This window comes from Puntigrus tetrazona, chromosome 22 (assembly GCF_018831695.1).
Source record: "Puntigrus tetrazona isolate hp1 chromosome 22, ASM1883169v1, whole genome shotgun sequence".
NCBI classification, from domain to species: domain Eukaryota; kingdom Metazoa; phylum Chordata; class Actinopteri; order Cypriniformes; family Cyprinidae; genus Puntigrus; species Puntigrus tetrazona.
The window spans coordinates 4,339,535-4,361,847 of record NC_056720.1 but is presented as its reverse complement, the minus strand read 5'-3'; the positions used below and the strand labels follow the sequence as shown (position 1 = coordinate 4,361,847).

Here is a 22,313-nt window from a genome sequence, read left to right as displayed (position 1 = left end):
TAGTTGGGCTCTTCTCTGTTACACGTGCACATCAAAGTGAGGGAACTTTCTCACTGCAGGATGTCACGTGACTTTCGAATCAGCTGTTGATATGTGCTGCGATGCTGATGTTCAAAACCCACCAGATGGCGCCACTAGAAACGAGGAATGAGAGCAATGACAGCAGATAGATGTAAATAAGAGCCAAAGACATTGGTACAATTGATTATATGGTACAAAAATACATAATTGCTGATGTTATTAATGCCTTAATTACTTAACACTGTCCCATAAAGCATTAAAACAATTCAGGCGACACTTAAAATAACTAAATCTGGCAACAAGGGTTAGGATTAGGAGCGGAGACCTTACGAGCTACAAGTTCATTCAGTCAGCCTGCGTTTTGTCAGAGACATACAAGAATTCAGCGACATGATTTTAAAGTTAATTTTAAATTTGCAGAACTTAAAATCGTGTTTTTGAACATGAAAAAGGGTAATGAGAAGTAAACTGTACACTGCAGACCCCTGAAGGCCAGAATGAATAAAATGGAAACCCACTGCAAAACATTAATGCAATTACAAACCAACTCGCAATTACATACTTTATTATTTAATAAAGCTGTAATATAGTGAACGAAAATAACAATACCGTAAAATATGGAGATTCTTACACGTGTTGTTTCATTAAATCCTAAAACTTGTTTTATTGGGAGTTTAATTACACCTATTACATTTTATTATACACACATACACACACACACACACACACACACACACAGTTTATCAAAGATCATTCAAGCAGTATTTCAAAACAGTTATGACATACAACATTTTCCATCAAAATCACATGACAGTCATTAACAGAGACCAGTAAAGGTGGCTAAAGTTCCATGCAGGTTAAGCTAATGGATCATTTAGTTGAATTTCTGAATGCTATTCAATTTGTGGATCACGGATTAAACAGCAGCAAAATCTTAAAATAAGAAGCTGCCAATGAGAGCGTATGGGAAAAAGAAAGAAATACAGAAAGAAACATCCTGACAGAAAACAAAATGTAACCTAAAGAGCTATGAGAGTCAGGACATGGGTCAGGAGCTGTAACATTTATTTTATTACAGAGTTGATCATCGCTTTGGGACAAAATTTCCATACACATGCCCATCTATTGATTTCTGCAAGGAAAAACCACACAGTCAATCAAGAGCAACAGTAGGAAACATTGTTGAAATTATAACAGAATTTTGGTTTAGTTTTACTATGCAGGCTTTACAACAATCTATCAAAGCTTCTGTAAAAAAAAAAAAAAAAAAAAAAAAAAATTCATAAAAAAAGTCAACTCAAAAAAAAAATAAAGTTTTGAAATAAAAGTCATGCAACGCAGAAATCTAAATTTATATACAAAAGATCGACTGCAATAATACCTTTTTTTCGGATGTTGATTTAAATCGTACAGTATGAGTCCTCTCTGTCCTTTTTGTCTGACCTGCATTAACAATAAAATAACACATACGTGTGATAACAACCAACTTATCAATATTGCAGTGAAATCTGTGCCTCAAACTATAAATATTTAAACATATTCATTAACTGTACTCATGGGATGATTTTTTTTACATTTCCTGCAGATGCAGAAGATCACAACCACAGCTACGATCAACAGAGATCCAGCAGCAGCAGAAATCAGTGCTTTCAGATAAACAGAGTCTGGAGGAGAGTAAAAGAGAGACAGTTACTGATGTAAGTGATTGAATCAGTCTGATCAACAAAAGACATCAGCTCTGCTGTACCTGAACACGTGAGACAGAGCTGACTGATGTCCAGATGTGTGGTCTGGTTTCTGATGGGGTTGTTGATCACACAGCTGTAGGTGTTTTTATCCTGATATTCCACCTCCAGAGGTAGAGAGAGACTGATGCTGAGATCAGACACACTGATGCTGGACAATAAACTGTTTCCTTTGTACCAGGAGAGAGTCACATGACCCACGTTCACCACCGAACACAACAATGAACAAGATGATGAAGATGAAGAACAGTTTGAAGAGTTACTGCTGATGACAGGAACAGGCAGACGAGCTGAAAACATGGACAGAATAAAGAGAAATATTGACAAATCTAAAAAACAATCCTACAGTATTTTCAGCTCTTATAAAAAAAAAATCTATCGAAGTGATTGTACATAAAGCACAATGAGTAACTAAAGTGTCTACACTCATGTTTTAAACATCTATTAAGACCACAAAATGTGGGTAAAATATTGGGTGGGGGAAAGGAGACCCCAAGTATCTAGATAAAAAGCTCTGAGAGTGTGTGCAGTTTACATACTAAAACACGTAAAAGTATTACTAGCTGTGAGTGAAGAAAATGAAGTTACGTTTCACTCTTTTAGCCGAACGCTTTTGAGAGATGAACAGACTCTGAGGTCATTCACACACATAGCTGTAGTTTAATTGTGATCACATTTTCTGTGATTCTCTTAAAAAGTAAATTGTTGATGTCTTCGAGATCATTCTTTATATGAAATGATATGTCTATCTTTAATGAACGTGTCATAAATGATGTTGGATGGAGCTCAACATTACTTTAACAAATGTGAATGTGTGGATTACTCACCATAGACAGAAACACTGAATGTTTTTGATGATTTTTTCGCTCCGGCTATCTCTAGCTGATAATCTCCAGCGTGTTGAGTTGAGATGTTCATGATGGTCAGAGATCCAGTTTGATCGTCCAGCTTCAGTCTGTCTCTGAATCTCCCATCAGGACCGTCATATGTGGAAACATTTCGAATCCTTTTCTTCATTTTAGCTATTTGAAACCGTTCAGCTCCAAATTTCCACAGTATATCATCATCTTCATGTAGTTCAGTAGCTCCAGAGTTTAGAGTCACAGAATCTCCCTCCGACACAGACTCACCAAACGCACCTGGAGAATAAAGAGAGATTAGGCTTGTCTGGTTTACAAAGTCAATTTCGTATTCAGAGAGTATTCAAATTTGTCTCGAATATTCATATTTTGGGAGTCCCAAACAACTGGTTGACATGCATGCAAGGTCAAAAAACTGCTGAATTTTCTTATGAAACCATTTTATTTTCATTTGTACAATGACTCCCAAAAAATGCGTTCGCTCATTTATTTTTCCAAACCCCTCCAGTGATTGGTCGATGTCATTTAAAGCCGTGTTTGAGAGTTTTTAACACATTAAAAGTGGCATCTAAGGGCAAAGAATGACTTTCCATTTTCATTCAGATCAAAGTGGGCGGACAATATGCTAATGTTTCATTTTGACATCAACATGAAACAGCTTGGGACTCCGAGTCGGCTCGTTTTTGAGAGACAGTAACTTTAAACAATTCACTTTTAGATTTAAAATGTTTCCAGGACTTTTTCATTCACTTAGCACTGTGTTACACACTGCATTAAAAGTCATAAAAAAAAAAATAATAGGGGCATTTTAAGATAATTAAATGGCAATGCAAACCCCAACCCCCACTATCTGCAGAATTACAAAAAACACAAAAAGGCAAATCTCAAAAAGTGACATCTAGTGGCAAAAGAGACCGTTTCTAACATCTAGTCTTGTGTTTTCAATTTCAATTCAATACCAATTTCATGGTGACAACCATGGCATAGTAAACAAATGTTATAGTTAAACTGTAGTAGTAAAACCATAGCTAATTTTTCCAAATGGGCTGTTATAGATCTGAAGATAAATGTCATGACTGTCAGACAAATGTTGGTTAAAACCACCCTTAGACTGATATTTTTAGGCGCAAAAAGTCTGCCCACCACTAAAACACCGCAGGGGGTGTAAACATTTCCAGAGCATGGTCGGGGGAGGAAATTGCTCATACTTCATCTAGAAACGTAAATATGTTGTAAACTGTAGCTTCTGAAAAGCAGTACTAAAAAAATAAGAACTTTAAAACAAAATAAATTCAACCAGTTTCCAAATATTCAGTGGAATATACGAAAGGACTGAAAAAAGCTAGTTTTCTGCCATCTAACGTTGTGCCAATCATCCTGTTGCGTTGAGCATCAGCAAAATGTTTGCAGCTTTAGACCATCTGGGTAACAGCATGCGCATCAAGTTCAAAAATCAAATGTAAGAAAACATTTGACCTAGTTTTTGGGTTTAAATGCTGTTATCAGATGTTGAAATGAGGTCCGGATGTCAAGTAAGTGAAAACCAATCAGGTTTTGCTTGGACGGAACAGCAGCTACGCTAATTAGGTCTCTACTTGTTTCTCTGTTTCTGCAAACTAGTAGGAATTTTACAAGCTTCAGGCTGAATCCAACCCTTAAAATGATTTTAGATGACCAAACGTCTGATGAGAGATGACTTCAACCAATCAGAGGATGCCAACCCTCAAACAACATCCATAATTACCTAATTTTGCCATAAGTTAAATATATTAAGTTTCTTCAACACTGTAAAAACAAATTATAGACCTCTCAACTCAGACGTTTCTAGTGACGCTTATGATCTCTTTTCTTATTTTTATATTATCTTATCAGTCTTTTTAACTGTAATATAATGTGTTTGATGTTTTTAAAACGCCCCCTAATCATGCAATTCTACAATCGGGCCTCGCACAAGATTTTAAAGTGGCATAAATGGAGTCTATAAAATTTCAGTCTTTTTTTTTTACCTAATGTTCTAATGTTATGCGTTGCGTTGAGCTTCGGTAAATATTTGCAGATTTTGCCCAGACGTGCTCGATGTCGAGTAAGTACTGAATCAAAAAACAAAAGCTTATATAAATCTCTCAAATCTTTTTCAATTACAGCGTAACGTGCTAAGTTTTCAAAATGTGCCCAAGTCGTGCAATTAATCTCATGCAAGGCCAAATTTTATAATCTACAATGAGTCATTTTTATAATTTCCGATGATTTTAACCAATGCTACTGACATAATCCAAAAAAATATAAATGTAAAACTCACCAATCAGATGCCACCAGCCCAAGCAGAACAAAGCAAACATGTGATACATTTTCTTCAAGAGGTTTGTGAGAAGTGTGCAATAAGTTAACAACGTCTGCCATCTCACAACTGTGACTTCTTCTCAGCTCATCTTCAGCGTCAAACTGAAACCTGGTGTGGTCTCTTCTCTTGAGAGTGTGTGTTTTTGTACATGCGTGTTTAATCAGTAGGTGAAGGGTCTTCTTCCTGTCCTGCTTCTACTGAACCGCAGAGTTGATTCCTTCACAAAACAGACTCTTAAACTCTTACAGATCATGTGTCATTGCTAGCTAACACCGATTGACAGCTTAGCCAAATGCTAAATAATATTGACTTCTACTGTAGCTTTTAGCAGTTTTGATGAAATATAGCATCCAAACCCATTAGATATTTTTAAACACGATGCTGGCCCTCTTTTAAGCATAATGTGAACAAGATGAAAGCTGATGCGTGGAACCTGCCACAAAAACCAGCACAACAGATGCCCTAAAATTAAAAAGGTAAGCAAGCGCTGCTTTGGTTACAGTTTGTATATCCGCAGTCCTAGTTTCAGTTTCCCCTTTCTGAATGATAAATATTAACTGTTGATGCTATAGGACCATATAGATCACATAGCTAATAGACTTAGTTCCCTTTCCTTCAAGCAAAGCTTTCTGAATTGCATTTCTATTGTAAAGGATCAGACATTTTCTAAACAACCTCTGGCTCCTCCCACTCACACCATTGGTTATAGGTTATAAAACGTGATCTTTATTGACTTACTATCCTGAAGTTAACATTTTGCGTTTTGATTGATAACGGCTAAATTTTTCGAAATTAACAATTCCCTTTTACTGATGTGCATATCGATATGACGGATTGTGATGACAGTGGATGACTTGTCAGATTATTACTAAAGTTAGGGATGCACCAGTGTACTATTGGTACCTGGCTATACTAATAGGTTGATGCTCATGTTAAGGCAAAAATTGATAATGGACCGCTTTAATAACACTTTCTATGAAGCATGTATTTATAATACATTATAAGGGTATTCTTAAGACATTATAATGAATGCTAATGCATCATAAATAACTTTATAATATGTTGTATCATCTCGTTATAATTTTAAGAATTGTTTTGATGTGTTATAATATTTACCTATTTGTGGTGATGATCATTTATATGGTACCTTTTTGACCGCTGTTGATAAGTAACACTGCAACTACATGTCAATTAGCCCTCATTAGAGTATTACTAATATGTTGCTAAATACATGCTAACGCTTTTTGATGAATTCTCAACAGACATACTGATTATAGGATACTTTACAAGTATGTTAACATTCTACCTACCCTACCTAAGTCTACCAATACTTGTAGGTTTAAATAACAAATACTGCATTTTTTCAGTTGAAAGTATTAGCTAGCTTGCATTAGCTAGCTCACACTAGCCTCAATATCAGCCTGACAGGAAACACTCAAATAACACTCTAAATAAACAAATCTCAAGATATGATATAGTCCATTGCAGTAGATTGCAGTCAATGTTAATCTTGATTATCTATACAGTACAGAAATCTTCATATCTTTAAAAAGTCTTTTAGTTTTATCATATTTATAAAAGAGAGTTACAGCTAAAAAAACAAAGAAAATGCACTACTTTGGAAACATAGGCCTACTTCCTCTGTGAGTCCTGTGCAGTGCCGCTAAATGAAGCACATTGTTTGAGTTACTTCTGAGTTTCTTTATCATTATATGCCTGATTTTCTGCAGGTGTTCAGAAGATGCCCAGTGAGAACACCACTGAAGTTCCTGAAGGTACCAGTGGTTTAAATTGCAATACCACCATCAATGTAAGTACATGATCTCTCACAGTGTTAGAATTCACTGAAGTATGTGTTCTTCTGTACAGAAAATGAAAGCGAGCCAGAAACTGAAAAACCACGTGGAGGGCAAAAAGTGGCATGGTCAAATGTTGAAATTACAGCTGTAATGAAACATTTGAAGTCCCATGTAAATAAAGGTAAACTGGCCACATGAACTGAATGCCAGCAGTGTAAGACTGCTGAAGATCCTGTTTTGGCAAGGCGTAGTGCTCAGAACATACGGGATTTTGTTAGAAATCGAGGAATTAGCCTAAAAAGGAAAATGCAAAGTAAGTAACCTAACAGTACATCCTGTGTCTCTTTTGATGCCGTTCTATTGTAATTAGCACATTGGTGGTTGTTTTTGTTTTTTTCCTTACTGCAAAAGTGCAATGGCAGCAGTTCATAATCTCACTGTAGAAATGTTTAAGTTTAATTGTTTGTCAAAAATGACAATTCTGTCAGTTTCTCTGTCTCTCGTTGATGTTTGTATGACCTTGGAGATAAATCAGTCCATCCTTGGAGAGTTAATCTCACTCAGTGAGGTACATACAACAATGTGGCATGTCTTTCAAAGTATTATTATTTCTCTTTTAAGTTGGTGGTTTCTTTTAATATTGTTTTTTATTTTTTTTTTTTGTGTCGTCCTTGTTTTATAGAGAGACAACTACATTTTTTGACTGTTTTTTTAAGGGGCAGGATTGTGCCTAAGGTTTTTGTTTATTTGTTGAAGTTATTAAAGTTCTTCTAAAACGCATTGGTCCCTCTAATGTTGTATGTTGTGTTGTGTATTGTGTTTAAGATCTGGTACTCTTTAACCACCTCAGTCTTGGTAATGCAGCATAATCACACATTTGTGTGTTGTTTAAGGTCATGTACCAGTAAAACACCCTGGTCCCTGTAATCCAGAGAACTGACATGTTTGGTGTATTGTAAAGTGAGTGTCCTCATAAATCAGTCAGACCCTGTAAATCACAATTATGAAATTGGTGGGAACATTTTAGGGGGGGCGTGGCAGTCCTTGTGTACCACCAAAATATCAGATTGTCATATTATCCATTTTATTGTTTGTAAAGAAATCCAAAGTGATATTTGTGTTCTGCAGAGTAAAACAAATTTTTTGATAGTTTTATCATCTCTGTAGGACATGGGGTAAGAGGTGTCCCCTTAAACCACCATCCAACTGGTTTGGCCTTCAATGTCTTGCTAAACCACAAAAACCAGTATGTGTGTGTGTGTGTGTGTGTGTGTGTATGTGTGTGTGTGTGTGTGTGTCTATGTGTGTGTGTGTCCATGAATAATGCAGTCAAAACATGTATCAGCAGGTGTAACAAAAGATGATGCTCTTTTTTTTCCCTCTGGACTTGTTTTGCATACGTAGTAATATTCACTACATCACTGTACCTTCCATAGGGAGCCTCTGATGTCAATTTCAATTGAACCAGCAATAAAATTACATCGTCACCACAGCAGAAGAGCAGAGCATTTATATTAATCTGAATTTAGATTCATCTCTTAAAAGGGAAAAGCGGTGAAAATGAAGACTCCTTTTAATTTGCTTGCCATGATCTTGTTTTTTTCCCACAACGGTAAGACCTTTATTTGTTACAGTCTCTTTTCTGCTGTTAAACCTATATCTTTTTGAGACTCGTGAAGGGCTTTACAGATCAGACGAAGTCTGTGCATGAAAACACACTCAGCTACGATAATTTATCACTTTGACGCCCGCATCTGCTTTTCTATGGCTTTACTTAGTCAACTTTTTGGCTGATAGACTTGAGTAACACACGATGCTCTAAAAAACACGGAAGGCAAAAACAATACATTATTAAAGACCAACCTTCTGATTTTAAACTAAAGTTGTATTTAAACTAGAACAATAATTATAATGACAGCAATATCTGCGTTTATTGTGGATTAGCAGTTTTTTTCCTGTTATTATAGATGTGGTGAAATGGCCTCGTTATTATATTTTATTACATTATTTTATAGTATATTATACTTCTGAAATGGCCTCATTCTTCAACTCCCTCAGAGTTAATAAGCTTTGTTTAAAATAGAAAAAAAAAATTATCTAAACACTTTGGTCATGTTATGCTACTGGTCTCATTGGATTCAATTAACTATGCTAAGCTATGCTAAAAGTACTAATCGCCAGACCCGGAGAGTGGCTCAATGGACCCAAAAATGATAAAACTCAATGTATTAATTCTGGGGGAGTTGGACAATGAGCCCATTTCTAAAAAAAAAAAAAAAACAACATGGAGTGTTCCTTTAAGCCATTTCCATTGGCAAGCTGTTAGCTTTAGCAGTTAATGTTTTTCACAAGAAGCTGCAGTTGAGTGCATATGAAGAATCGTATCTGACCAGCTTCTGTTATCTTTTTAAATAACATACAAAATCCTCCAGCAGCTGTTGGTTTGTGTTACAGGTGCTTCTGCTACTGAACAAAGACATGTGCTTGACGGAGAAACTCTCACTTTAGAATCCAGTAAAACAAGCACAGATGATTTAATGACGTGGTACTTTAATTACATTCACATCGCTGAAATCAATGGAAGCATGAGTAATATCTGTACAGACGATCAGTGTAAAGAGAGATTCAGAGACAGACTGAAGCTGGATCAAGAGACTGGATCTCTGACCATCATGAACATCAGCATCACAGACACTGGAGTTTATAAACTACAGATCATCAGCAGTAACGGCAGTTCTTGTATCTCCAGACTGAAGACGTTCAATGTCACTGTCTTTTGTGAGTATAGACCTCAGTCATTCAGTTTTTTAACTGCTGTTGCTAAAGACAACAGAAGGTGCCATTTAGTTAAGTCAGTATAAAACTGAAAACCAAGTGATAGGAGTATAAAAACCACTTTCATTACCCTGTCAATATCAGCTCTGTTTTCATCAAGCCATTCTAGTCCTTGTTTTAAATGCTTTTGACCCCGCCCCCTTCAGCTGAGAAGCTGGTAAACAATACATTGTGAGAAAAGGTGATTTCAAAGGATAAGAAACCCTTTTAAGATCGGGATCGGGATGTTATCGATAGGCAGATCGGGATCAACGCATTCCCTTGGAAATGAAAACAATGTTAATCCTATACGTCGTCAGGGACTCAAATGGCGTTTTTCGTAGAACCTTCCCTAATTTAAGATACTCAATGCTTCTGGATTTTCCATCTGATAGAAAAACGTAACAGATTTTAATAAGCTTGAACCTACAGTCCAGTTAAATGTTCAACTGGCTTTTTTACAAGTAAAGTAAAAATCGATGTCTCTGCCAATCCATTAAAACAAATACTGAACCAATTTTTTTAAAGCAGCATGAAAAAACTAAACTTTAATACAGAAAAGTAATATACAGTCAATGACAACAATGATGTGCACACTCCTATAACACAGTATGGTTGATTTCTATTAATGCTCCATGCCTCTATTGCCTAAAGGGTCCATACGGGCTCGAAAACAAAACTGAGTTACTAATACATTATTAAACTTCTTATTTTCATTTTAAACTAAGATCCCATTCAGACTAGGACAATAACTATAATGGCAGCTATATCAGTGTTCACAACAGCATACAATATTGTTCTTTTATTAAAAGATGTAGTTTTGTCATCTGCTACTTTTAATTCTGGAGCTCTGTCAATGTTTTTATTGTGGATGAAGAAGTCACTAGAACAAGTGACTCCTTCCAAGTTTTGTCCCTGGGCTGTTATCATATACATGGCGTGGAAACTGTAACTGTAGAATGATTTTTGCATCTGTATCTTCATCATCATTGCTATCATTTTGTAAAGTGGCCTCAAGCCATTTCTATTGGAAAGCTGTTAGCTTTAACACTTGTTTTTCATGTTATCATATCTGAACGGCCTCTGTTATTATCTAAATAACAAAAAAAAAAAAGATCCTCCTGCAGCTTTGGTTTGTGTTTCAGGTGCTTCTGCTACTGAACAAAATCAACTGAGACACGTGATAGATGGAGAAACTCTCACTTTAGAATCCGGTGAAATAACAAGGACAGATGATTTAATGACGTGGTACTTTAATTACATTCCCATCGCTGAAATCAATGGAAGCGTGAGTAAGATCTGTACAGATGATCAGTGTAAAGAGAGATTCAGAGACAGACTGAAGCTGGATAATCAGACTGGATCTCTGACCATCATGAACATCAGCATCACAGACACTGGAGTTTATAAACTACAGATCATCAGCAGTAACGGCAGTTCTTGTATCACCAGATTGAAGACGTTCAATGTCACTGTCTTTTGTGAGTATAGACCTCAGTCATTCAGTCTTTTTCAGTCTTCAAACTGCTTTTGCTAAAGACAACAGAAGGTGCCGTTTAGTTAAGTCAGTATAAAACTGATGACCAAATGATGAAAAAAACCATTAAATATCATTTTGATAACAATTTCTCCACAGAAGTGTAAAAAGCACTTTCTTTACCCTGACAAAATCAGCTCTGTTTTCATCAAACCATTCTAGTCCTCGCTTTAAATGCTTTTGACCCCGCCCCTATCTTCCGTGAAGTGATCAGCAGATTATAACCTTCAGCTGAGAAACTGGTGAACTAGTACATTGTGAGAAAAGGTGATTTCAAAGGATAATAAACCCTTTTAAGCACTTTTTCTGCAGACGAAGCTGGTTCACGAATTGATTCGTGTGAACTTAGGCAGATCGGGATCAACGCATTACTTTCGAAATGAAAACAATGTTAATCCTATACGTCGTCAGGGACTCAAATGGTGTTTTTCGTAGAACCCTCCCTAATTTAAGATACTCAATGCTTCTGGATTTTCCATCTGATAGAAAAACGTAACAGATTTTAATAAGCTTGAACCTACAGTCCAGTTAAATGTTCAACTGGCTTTTTTACAAGTAAAGTAAAAATCGATGTCTCTGCCAATCCATTAAAACAAATACTGAACCAATTTTTTTAAAGCAGCATGAAAAAACTAAACTTTAATACAGAAAAGTAATATACAGTCAAATGACAACAATGATATAACACAGTATGGTTGATTTCTATTAATGCTCCATGCCTCTATTGCCTAAAGGCTCCATACATGTCCTAAAACAAAACTGAGTTCCTAATACATTATTAAACATCTTATTTTCATTTTAAACTAAGGTCCCATTCAAACTAGGACAATAACTATAATGGCAGCTATCTCCGTGTTCACAACAGCATACAATATTGTTCTTTTATTAAAAGAGATCTGCAGTTTTGTCATCTGCTACTTTTAATTCTGGAGCTCTGTCAATTGTGGATGAAGAAGTCACTAGAAAAAGTGACTCCTTCCATTTTTTGTCCCTGGGATGTTATCATTATATATGTGGCTGTAGATAAACTGTAACTGTAGAATGATTTTTGCATCTGTATCTTTATCATCATTGCTATCATTTTGTAAAATGGCCTTAAGCCATTTCCATTGGAAAGCTGTTAACTTTAACACTTGTTTTTCATGTTATCATATCTGAACGGCTTCTGTTATTATCTAAATAACAAAAAAAGATCCTCCAGCAGCTTTGGTTTGTGTTTCAGGTGCTTCTGCTACTGAACAAAATCAACTGAGACACATGATAGATGGAGAAACTCTCACTTTAGAATCCGGTGAAACAACAAACACAGATCATTTAATGACGTGGTACTTTAATTACATTCCCATCGCTGAAATCAATGGAAGCGTGAGTAAGATCTGTACAGACGAAAAAGAGAGATTCAGAGACAGACTGAAGCTGGATCTTCGGACTGGATCTCTCACCATCACGAACATCAGAACCACAGACTCTGGACTTTATAAACTACAGATCATCAGTAGAAATGGCCGTTTTTGTAGACTGAGAAGGTTCAATGTCGCTGTCTTTTGTGAGTATAAAATTCAGTCATTCAATGCTAAAAACAACAGAGGTGCCAGAGTTTATAGAAAGTTGTTAACATCATTTCAATGTATAGTGCATGGCCTGTCTAGTAATAATGAGTGTCTGTGTTCAGTTCCTGCAGTTGGGATATGTGTTATTGCTGTTTTACTGCTGATGGTCGCGACTGTATCTGCTGGTGTGGTTTACTGTCGCCAAAAGAAATATAAGCCGGAAATAAAGAAACTGTAAGTATTCCGTAGAAACCAATTTAACCAAATATATGACTCACCGTTCATCCCTCATTTCTTGTGAATCTGTGTTTTGTTCCAGGAGAATGATGTTAATATCTCGCCGCCGAATCCGAAAGACGTTGCTGAGGGGACTCGGCATGACGTTAAATCAGACTCACGACGAGGCCGCTTATAAAATCATTTAACGCCGTTTATAATTTTGAAACGTTAATCGAAAGAGACACTAAAGACGATGATATAGAGAAGAGGACGCAAACTGCATTTGGAGAATGTTACCAGTTAATGGCTTATATTTATAGTTTTGTGTATTAATGTGGTCTTTTAAAGTCAGGTAGTTGGTGAAACACTTTTCTGAGAGTATTTACGATGTTCATGTTCAGTCTTGTTTTCTGGTGTTAATCCTGTAAAATGCTTGATGTGATGTTACGGCAAATATCATCACACAGGAGTGTATACTTACTAATAACAATGCAGTTCAACTAGAGTAAAGATATATGCCATTTATCTTTAGGTTTCATTGTGTTCAGCTATGATTTTCAATAAGTTATAAGACAAATATTGTGTATCTTTTCTTTTCTGTGCTAAAGAGCTAAACCCGTTGAAGTTAAACCAACAGAAACATTGTTTTCTTTTTAAATGGATTATATATATATACTTTTTTTTCTTTACACATACTTGCAATATGATGGATCTCCTCATTCTGAGTAACTTTCTGAGTCTCGAGGATCACTACTATGAATAGAAAAGTTTAAACTTCAACATTATGCGAGCACATGATTTTAAAGAGGCATGCAAATTTTATGTAAATGGTTTGTTCCATGCATGATGATATTTGATTACATGCAGCTTAAATAAAACATAATAAGAGATTCTTACCTGGGGAAAATAAATAAAGAAAAGTTTTTAAGATAAATTCTAGGAACCCTGCTGAAAAAAACAGCAAGAACCGGCCTAGGCTTTAGCTGGTCTCCCAGTCTGGTCTTAAACTGGTCAGCAGACTGGTTTAAAGGGGTTTTGAACCAGTATTTCCAGACATTATTAGTCAAAATAGAAATGTACTGATAGGAAAGCATAAATGACTCATTTAATTTGACATGGATGACAAGAAATAAACTTTACTAGGCAAGAGCTGGAGGAAATTAGCGCAAGGAAGAAAATACTGTTGGGAGTATAATATTGTTGCCAAGGTTCATGGGATTGCGATCTCATCCGTGCATTTGTTTGTGTGTGTGTGTGTGTGTGTGTGTGTGTGTGTGTGTGTGTGTGTAGAAAGGACAAAAGAAAATGCTAGCGGCATTGCAAATAAAAACCGGAAAGTTCACTACGTCATCAAAGGCTACGGTGTTACCTTGATGGATTAGTGAGAGACAAAAACAGTTCAACTACTCCGACAGGGCATTCAAAGATCGTGAAATGAAGCTTTTCTTCAATCTGTTCACTGTGAGCTTGTTTTCCGTCGACTACGGTAAGACCTTTGTTTGTTACAGCTTGCTACAATAGGCACAGTACTGACTGAAAGATCCGGGTTTGTGTTGGCTTTATGACTAGGCTGGCAGCGGCGCCTACATATATTAGATCATTTACATGAGAGATTTCAGAAGTGGGACTAAAACATATTTGCAGAAAAACATGGCAATGTATTAATGCACTGGAAAATAAGGGAAAAGGGTAACATCTGTGTTTCACTTAAGGAGGACAACTTTGTGGTTTTTTGTGGTTATTTTATTTTATTCATTCATTTGCTTATATTATTTAATCCCTTTTGTAACATGTGGAGGTGTTGATTTGATCCTATAACAATCATCTAATAAATGTACACTCTTTTATTATTTTCTATATTTATGTTCCATTGTTGTTTGCGCGGTATTAGAGGATATTTGTAATCAATTGAGAGAGAGAGAGAGAGAGAGAGAGAGAAAGAAAGATAGATGATATCGTCACAGGATGATATTGTGAATTTTCCAATGCTGTCGTTTACGGTAATAACGCTTATTGGAAATGCTTATACAATATACAATAAACACTGCTTATTTTGTATCATCCCTTTGTTTCATGGTTTTGCTTTTCTCTGGATTTACTAAATCAACATCTTGGCTGTTTTGGGGTATTCTGGGTAGCAGGCAAGACTTGCTATTAGTTGATTTTGCGGACTAGTTGTTAGATTATCAGGCGAAACAGGAACTTTTTGACAGGGTCTGTGGTTGGATCTGATATTTCTGGTGTGGAGGTTTGGATTGCGTTTCGTCTAAGATCATCCACGAGACGCTTGTCTGATGAGTGAATGGGTGAATAATTGATGTTCTTGATGCTAAATCATCCTTTGTTATGCATCATGCTTGGCTCATGCTAAATGTTTGTTCTTCAGGTGTGTCTGGCGTTGGATCAGATGTAGTCCCAGTGTCTCTGAAGGAGGGAGATTCAGTTATTTTTGACACTGGTGTTAAAACAAAACAACAAGAAGATATTAAATGGTACTTTTATGACACTCGCATCGCTCAGATCAGTGGAGATCTCATTCACGCCTGTACAGACGTTCAGTGTAAAGATAGCGACGAGAGATTCAGAAACAGACTTAAGCTGGAGAATCAGACCGGATCTCTGACCGTCATGAACATCACAAACACAGACTCTGGACTCTATGAACTGAAGATCATCAGCAGCACAAGCAGCAGTGAAAAAATCTTCAATGTTACCGTAAATGGTAAGTCATTATTACAGTAAGTGTTAAAAAAAGCAATTATGCGTTCAAAGTACCGTAATATTTTCTTTGATTTTTATTGCGCAATTACACTGTATTTTCAGAATATAATAAATGCAGAATATACTCTGAATTACATCTGCAGTCCATTACTAAAACATTTCTCAATCAAACTAGGCAAACCAACACACGATATTGTTACTTTAATTAAAAGCGCTGCTTTTTTGTGTCTGCAAGAACTTCTTAACCAGGATGGATTCTGATTGGCTGTCAATGTTTTTATTATTCATCAGCTGAAAAAAAAAAAAACATCTCAAAATGATTCTAACAAGTTCTCTGTGCAGTTATTATCATAGATGATGTGTGGGATCCGTCAACGGCTATTTCCGTTGTTTTAGCTGTTAATGTATTTTTCACAAGAAGCTGTTAAGATCAGATGAAGCTGAAAGTAATCACACCATCTCTGACCGGCTTCTGTTATAATCTGTATGAATTAGGATTTGATATGTAAAGTGTGTTTAAGCTCTACCCAAAACGTTTCTTTCCCGGTTTGTGTTTCAGGTGTTTCTGCTTCTGAAATGAAGACCAAGTCAGTGAAGGGTGGAGAATGTGTTACTTTAGAATCCGAAAAAACGCGAAACCTGAATGATGGGATGACGTGGTATTTTAATGAGACTCTCATCGCTGAAATCACTGGAGATCAGAGTCAGATCTGTGCAGATGATGAGTGTAAAGAGAGATTCAGAGACAGATTGAAGCTGGACAATCAGACTGGATCTCTGACCATCATGAACATCAAGACTACAGACTCTGGACTTTATAAACTACAGATCTTCAGCAGCAGCAGCTTCAGCGTCATTAGAGTGAAGACACTCAGTGTAACAGGCATTGGTGAGTGTCATTACCAGTCAAATCATTGACATATAACTTAAAAAAAGTGTAAAGGTCAGTCAGAAGTACTGCATTCCCTCCATAGTAATAGGGACTGTGTGTCTTTAGTTGTTCCAGATCCAGGTCTGTCTTCAGCTGCTGTAGGAGGAATAGTTGTTCTTGCTGTTGTTCTTCTGGTGGCTGCTGCTGCTGTAGTTGTTGGTGTGTTTTACTGTCGCCGCAAGAGACATACACCAGTACCACAGAATGTGAGTATCACGTACAGCTGATTTAACATGAATAGCATGTATACAGTGAAAAAATGTTGTTCTTTGTTTTTATTCTTAATATGTATCACCACAGAAGACTGTGTTAAATGTTTAGCAAAGGAAAACCTCTGTACGGGCAACAAGAAAAGCGCAATTCCGAGTCTCTAGTAAATTTTGTATTTGTTTTACTTTTCATCATTTGTGAATACGTGTTTTCTTACAGGATGAAGGTCTGTAGATGAGGATTAGTAACTAACCGCTGAACCTCCTTGAATAAAACAAGGTACCGTTGTTCATTATTTTGCACTTTTATTGAAAGGGAGAATTAGGAAATTATTTTAGCACAGCAAAACGCTGCTAAATAAGTGATCCACAGAGGAACAGTGATGCATAATCCGTTTCTTGTCTTTGCAGTATGACTGATCGGTCTTGACATTTCAGTTATGTCCTGCTTACATTCACTGATTGCTGAGAGAACGGACCAGTGCCGGTCACTTGAAGAATACATGCTAAAGACAGCGGTAAACGGTCTTTAAAGCAATACATGTGATTCTAAAATGTCTTTGTGTGTTATTAGAAATAAAAAATAGCTCACACAGGGTTAAGTTTATACTGCAGCCTGCTGATCGCTGGCACCTGTGTTTGTTTTTGCTATCATTGCCATCTCTTTCTATTGTTCATCGTTCTGCGCAGTTGGTGTTTTATGCATACCACACCCTTTTGAACAATCTGCACTCCATTCAGAAAGAAGACAAGCGATAAAAACATGTTTTCGCCCCTTCAAGCTACAGCCCCAGTCAGTTTCTCAACTGTTCCTGTGAAAACAAAGCTTTTCGAAACTTCAAATCAATTACAACAAATGCTTCTTAAAAGGACTCCTTTGAATCGATCGAAGCTGGTGACCGTGTGTCCTATGCTGGAGAAGCAAAGTTGTAATTCTGACCACATCAGAAATAGGTGTTCATTGTACAGACAATGTCGTATGATCATCTCTGACGGCTCACGTACATCGTGCAAGACATATTTATAGAGAGTTTGCTAACCTGCAATACATCTAGAGGACGTTAGATGTCAAACAGACGTATACTAGATGTCTTCAAGATATATATGATAAAGAGTGTAATCTTGAGGACGTCTGTCAGAAGTTTGGAGACAGCAGATCTTTAACAGACATCTTGCAGACATACATGTGCTATCTGGAGAAGCTGGGTTGTCGGTTTGTACAGATTTTGAATTTGCAGACATTTGCAGTCTGGAGAAGCTGGGTTGTGCATATCAATTCGCAAAATCAGTATTAACACAAGAACAGTAGAACTTAGGACCTTTAGAGTAATTAGTAATTTACAGCATGAGCTTTGATTCAGAACATAATGAAGACCACATTTACTTCAACTTTTATATTATGTCACATGAATACTCCAATCACTTAGCTGCATACTTAAACCCAACAGATGGCGCCACTAGATACAGTAACTGAAAAGGGTGGCAATACATATGAGTCAATATCAGTCAATCTATAATAATGTAATAATAATTTAGTATATCGCATCTTCAGGTCTGCCTTCAGGACCTACAGAAAATGAAACAAAGCAATCTAAGTCATATGAGTGTTTGTTATAATATAAACAGGCAAATGGAGGCAGATGTTTTATTTAATATATTATATTGGTTCATCAGCGGTTCCTTAATATTTATTGTTGTTTCTTTCATACAGTCATATGGTTAGTTGCATTGAAATATTACTATTTGATGGATCATCATTATAGAGAAAAAAACACAAGCACACTGATCTACATTTTGATTCGCAAATGAAACGATAGAAACACGCGCGGCATAAAATGGAAATAAATGGTCTTACCGTTTCTGTCGTAGTACGCTGGATCATGAAACATAACATAACGTCTTCGCAAATCGGACCTGTGTGAACGATAGTACAAAAATGATAAGTAATTGTTGCAATTACAGTAAATACAGAATCAGTTTTTTGTGTTTTAGGATTTAAATGTTGTTACATGGATACTTTATAATTAAATTATAATACGATTCATTTAAAAAAAAAAATGCATTTACTATTAGTAAGGCTTATTAGAAGCTGTAAATAACACTTGCCTTCTTGATCAGTTTTTCTACATTTCCTGTAGATCCAGAAGATCCCAAACCAAACAACAATCAACAGGGATCCAGCAGGAGCTGAAAGCTCTATCAGATAATTTGGGTCTGGAGGATGAGAAGAAAGGTTAAAAAGAAAGAAAGTGAATGTGTTTGGCAGATCTGCAAAAAAAAAAAAGACTGCTACCTGAACACGTGTGACAGAGCTGACTGATGTCCAGATGTGTGGTCTGGTTTCTGATGGGGTTGTTGATCACACAGCTGTAGGTGTTTTTATCCTGATATTCCACCTCCAGAGGTAGAGAGAGACTGATGCTGAGATCAGACACACTGATGCTGGACAATAAACTGTTTCCTTTGTACCAGGAGAGAGTCACGTGACCCACGTTCACCGCCGAACACAACAATGAACAAGATGATGAAGATGAAGAACAGTTTGAAGAGTTACTGCTGATGACAGGAACAGGAAGACGAGCTGAAAACATGATAGAATAAACACGCAACACTACACAACTATGTTATTTTTGGTTAAATATGTTGAGTTTGTAGCGTGATTATGGTTACATGTACTCACCATAGACAGAAACATTGAATGTGTTTGTTGTCAGTTTTGCTCCACTTATCTATAGCTCATATTCTCCAGCGTGTTGAGTTGAGATGTTCGTGATGGTCAGAGATCCAGTTTGATTGTCCAGCTTCAGTCTGTCTCTGAATCTCTCATCAGCATCATTAAAAATAAAGAATCCAGCATCTTGTCTGATTTGAGCTATCATAGTTTCAGCTCCAAATTTCCATAGTATGTCACTGTCTTCATGTATTTTAGTAACATCAGTGTGTAGAGTCACAGAATCTCCCTCCGTCACTGATACCGACTCACTAAACACACCTGGATAGATAATACACACATATAGATTTTACACAGATTAAAAATCAAAAGTCGAACAGACTGAATTGTCTGAATCGATAATTTGATCTTTAATGTGCATATAAAAATATGCAGCACACAGTCAAAAAAAGTATTTCTGAAACAAGAGGGATTTGAACCACAGCAGAATCGTATCACTCGGAAATGTCAATAAAAGACAAAATGATTTAACTTACCGATCAGACAGCAGCAGCACAAACAGAAGAACACACACATATTAAACATTTCCAGGCGTTCAATCAATTAAAGCTGAAAAGCTATGAGAGCAACAACTGATCTAAACAAACACAACAGAAATAATCTGGATCCGAATCCTCCCCCCCTCAAAGTTTGACCCTCCTACTGAAAACATGCACGGTAAATATCACATGTCATATATAATATAGAAGTATCATTTTGCCACTAATAAGAAATGAACTCTTCTTAATCATGGAAACATTCTAAATTTGTATGAATCAGCATTCATCATTTCTGAAAGCTAGTTTGCTAAATATCTAAATGTACTTTTGGATATTTGGTGGACTGCATTTCACGGTAAAATACAAATAATGAAAACACTAAATCTGTCATGCGGTATCCTCTCAAGGGGTTATCGTTTTGAACTTCTTTACCCATAAATGATGCATAGAAGTACCTTAAAGGTACATTTGAGTACCATAATAGTAAATATGTGTACCTTTTGAAAAGGCACTGCACCGGTGAGAGCTTTTCTCTGAGAGTTTTACTGAAACTGGAAGTGGCTGCGGTTGTTTGTTTTCTTCAGATGTGGGGTTTGATCTGTCGGATGGATAGCTATCACGTGAGAGAGTGGGGATGCTGTAAATGTTGGTTTATAGGTGAAGAGTTTCTTCCTGTTCTGCTGTTATGAATCTCTTTGAGGTTTAATCCACAGAAACATGATAAGAAACGTTCACACAGAGGTAGAGGCCTAATGAAAGTGAGGAAAAAATCACTTGCGATGTCGTTTTTTTATTGTATTTTGATGGATTTGTTTCATGAAACAAATCAATGCATCCCAGAAATATGCAGTTACTGTGTTTTGTCCTTGAAAACAGCACTATAAAGTCTTTTTTATTGAATTAAATAAGAAAGAAATTAATTGAGTAATACCTGAAATCCTGAATTTCTTGAAAATATACAAAAATAAACTGATGAGAGTTCATTTTTACTGTTTTTTTTAGCCCTTTTTAAAACCTTCTCATTTGTCTTAGTACCTGAAGTAACTACAGGAGAGCCAAGTTCGAAATAGGAAAAAATAATCGAAACACTTTGGTCGTTTTTAAGTGAGATGCTACTGGTCTAATCAGCTTCAATGATCTATGCTAAGCTGTGGTTAAAGTTGCTCTCATCAGACTTGGAGATCGGCTGAATGGATTCAAAAACTGTGAAACTAAACAGTTTAACTCTAGTGGAGTTTTAAAAATAAAACCAAGTGAAGTGAGTGTGAAGAGAGATTCAGAGACAGACTGGAGCTGGATCTTCAGACTGGATCTCCAACCATCATGAACATCAAGGAGAATACCAGCTACAGATGATCAACAGCCAATTCAGCATCATTAGGAGTTTCAGCATCACTGTTACCATCAATGGAAAGCAATTCATTCATTCAAAGCATGTTCCTTTAAGGATTAAAAAAAAAAAATTCTAAATCAACCTAATAGCTGTTGGGTTGTGGACTGTTTATAAAGGGAGCTTTGACCAGGTTTGACTGATAGTATCGATATGAAAATATATAATACTACTCCATAATGTTTTCCTGTGAACATTAATAGCTCTCAGTAATGTGATTTTACGTTATTTGCTGTTCCTAAAATGCTGCAATTTTTCTGCTAAAACAATATCATTTAATAAATACGATTGAAATGTTTTGGTAAATACTGGATTATCAATCACTGTTTATTAATAATGACCGCCTCCTGTGTAATCTTTCAGCTATAGAAGGGATATGTATTGGTGTTGTTCTCCTGGATGCTTTGATTGGTCTGTTTTTAACATAAATGTAGATTGTGTAGTCATCTTTATATCCTTTGTTTTTACTACCACAGAAGAAGATTTCCATTGGTAAGGTTGTGTCAAAACAATCAAAAACGATTTATCGAATAGTAGAAAGAATCACCACGCACAGAATTGTATTTAAAAGTAGTTTATTAAGAAAAGATGTCAAGCATGGCATATGCAGCATTTAGTTAAAGTACAGCCAGTGATAAAATATGTATTAGTAAGAACTAGAAGAACAGGAATGCTGCTGAGTGTCACCAAGCCAGCAGAGGGAGCCCTGACCTCTGGGTGATCTGCATCCACTCCCCTGCGACAACTTCCTGTCCCAGGACTATAAATACTGCAGCAAGCCACCAACTGCAGGTTGCATTGTTTCGCCTGTCTCATAGTTAGATCATCATGGATTATAGTTTCTGGTTTTGACCCTGTCTGTTTACTGTTTCTCTGATCGTTTGCCGCCTGACCTGACCTCCGCCTGTCTCTGGATTTTGTTATTGCCTCGCCTCCTATATATCTGTTAGCCCTGTTCGACGCCTG

The 22,313-nt window shown here is 36.4% G+C and overlaps 3 protein-coding genes across 3 annotated transcripts in view; 1 reads left to right on the top strand and 2 right to left on the bottom strand.

The window, feature by feature from the left end:
• LOC122327422 (T-cell surface antigen CD2-like) overlaps positions 1-22,313 on the bottom strand; it is a 109,427-nt gene that overhangs the window by 76,775 nt on the left and 10,339 nt on the right. The gene's annotated exons all lie outside the window — the stretch shown is intronic.
• LOC122327472 (SLAM family member 5-like) lies at positions 729-5,305 on the bottom strand. Its single transcript, XM_043222864.1, has 6 exons — positions 4,926-5,305; positions 2,594-2,905; positions 1,769-2,056; positions 1,596-1,685; positions 1,403-1,464; positions 729-1,153 (listed from the first exon to the last, which is right to left on the bottom strand). The coding sequence occupies exons 1-6, from the start codon at positions 4,972-4,974 to the stop codon at positions 1,106-1,108; spliced, it is 849 nt and encodes a 282-aa protein (XP_043078799.1). The 5' UTR covers positions 4,975-5,305; the 3' UTR covers positions 729-1,105.
• LOC122328101 lies at positions 8,184-17,647 on the top strand. Its single transcript, XM_043223813.1, has 11 exons — positions 8,184-8,378; positions 9,221-9,544; positions 10,726-11,061; positions 12,340-12,663; positions 12,790-12,901; positions 12,987-13,090; positions 15,273-15,608; positions 16,167-16,496; positions 16,605-16,744; positions 16,968-17,027; positions 17,159-17,647. Exons 1-10 carry the CDS (start codon positions 8,327-8,329, stop codon positions 16,980-16,982), a joined length of 2,073 nt encoding a protein of 690 aa, XP_043079748.1. The 5' UTR covers positions 8,184-8,326; the 3' UTR covers positions 16,983-17,027; positions 17,159-17,647.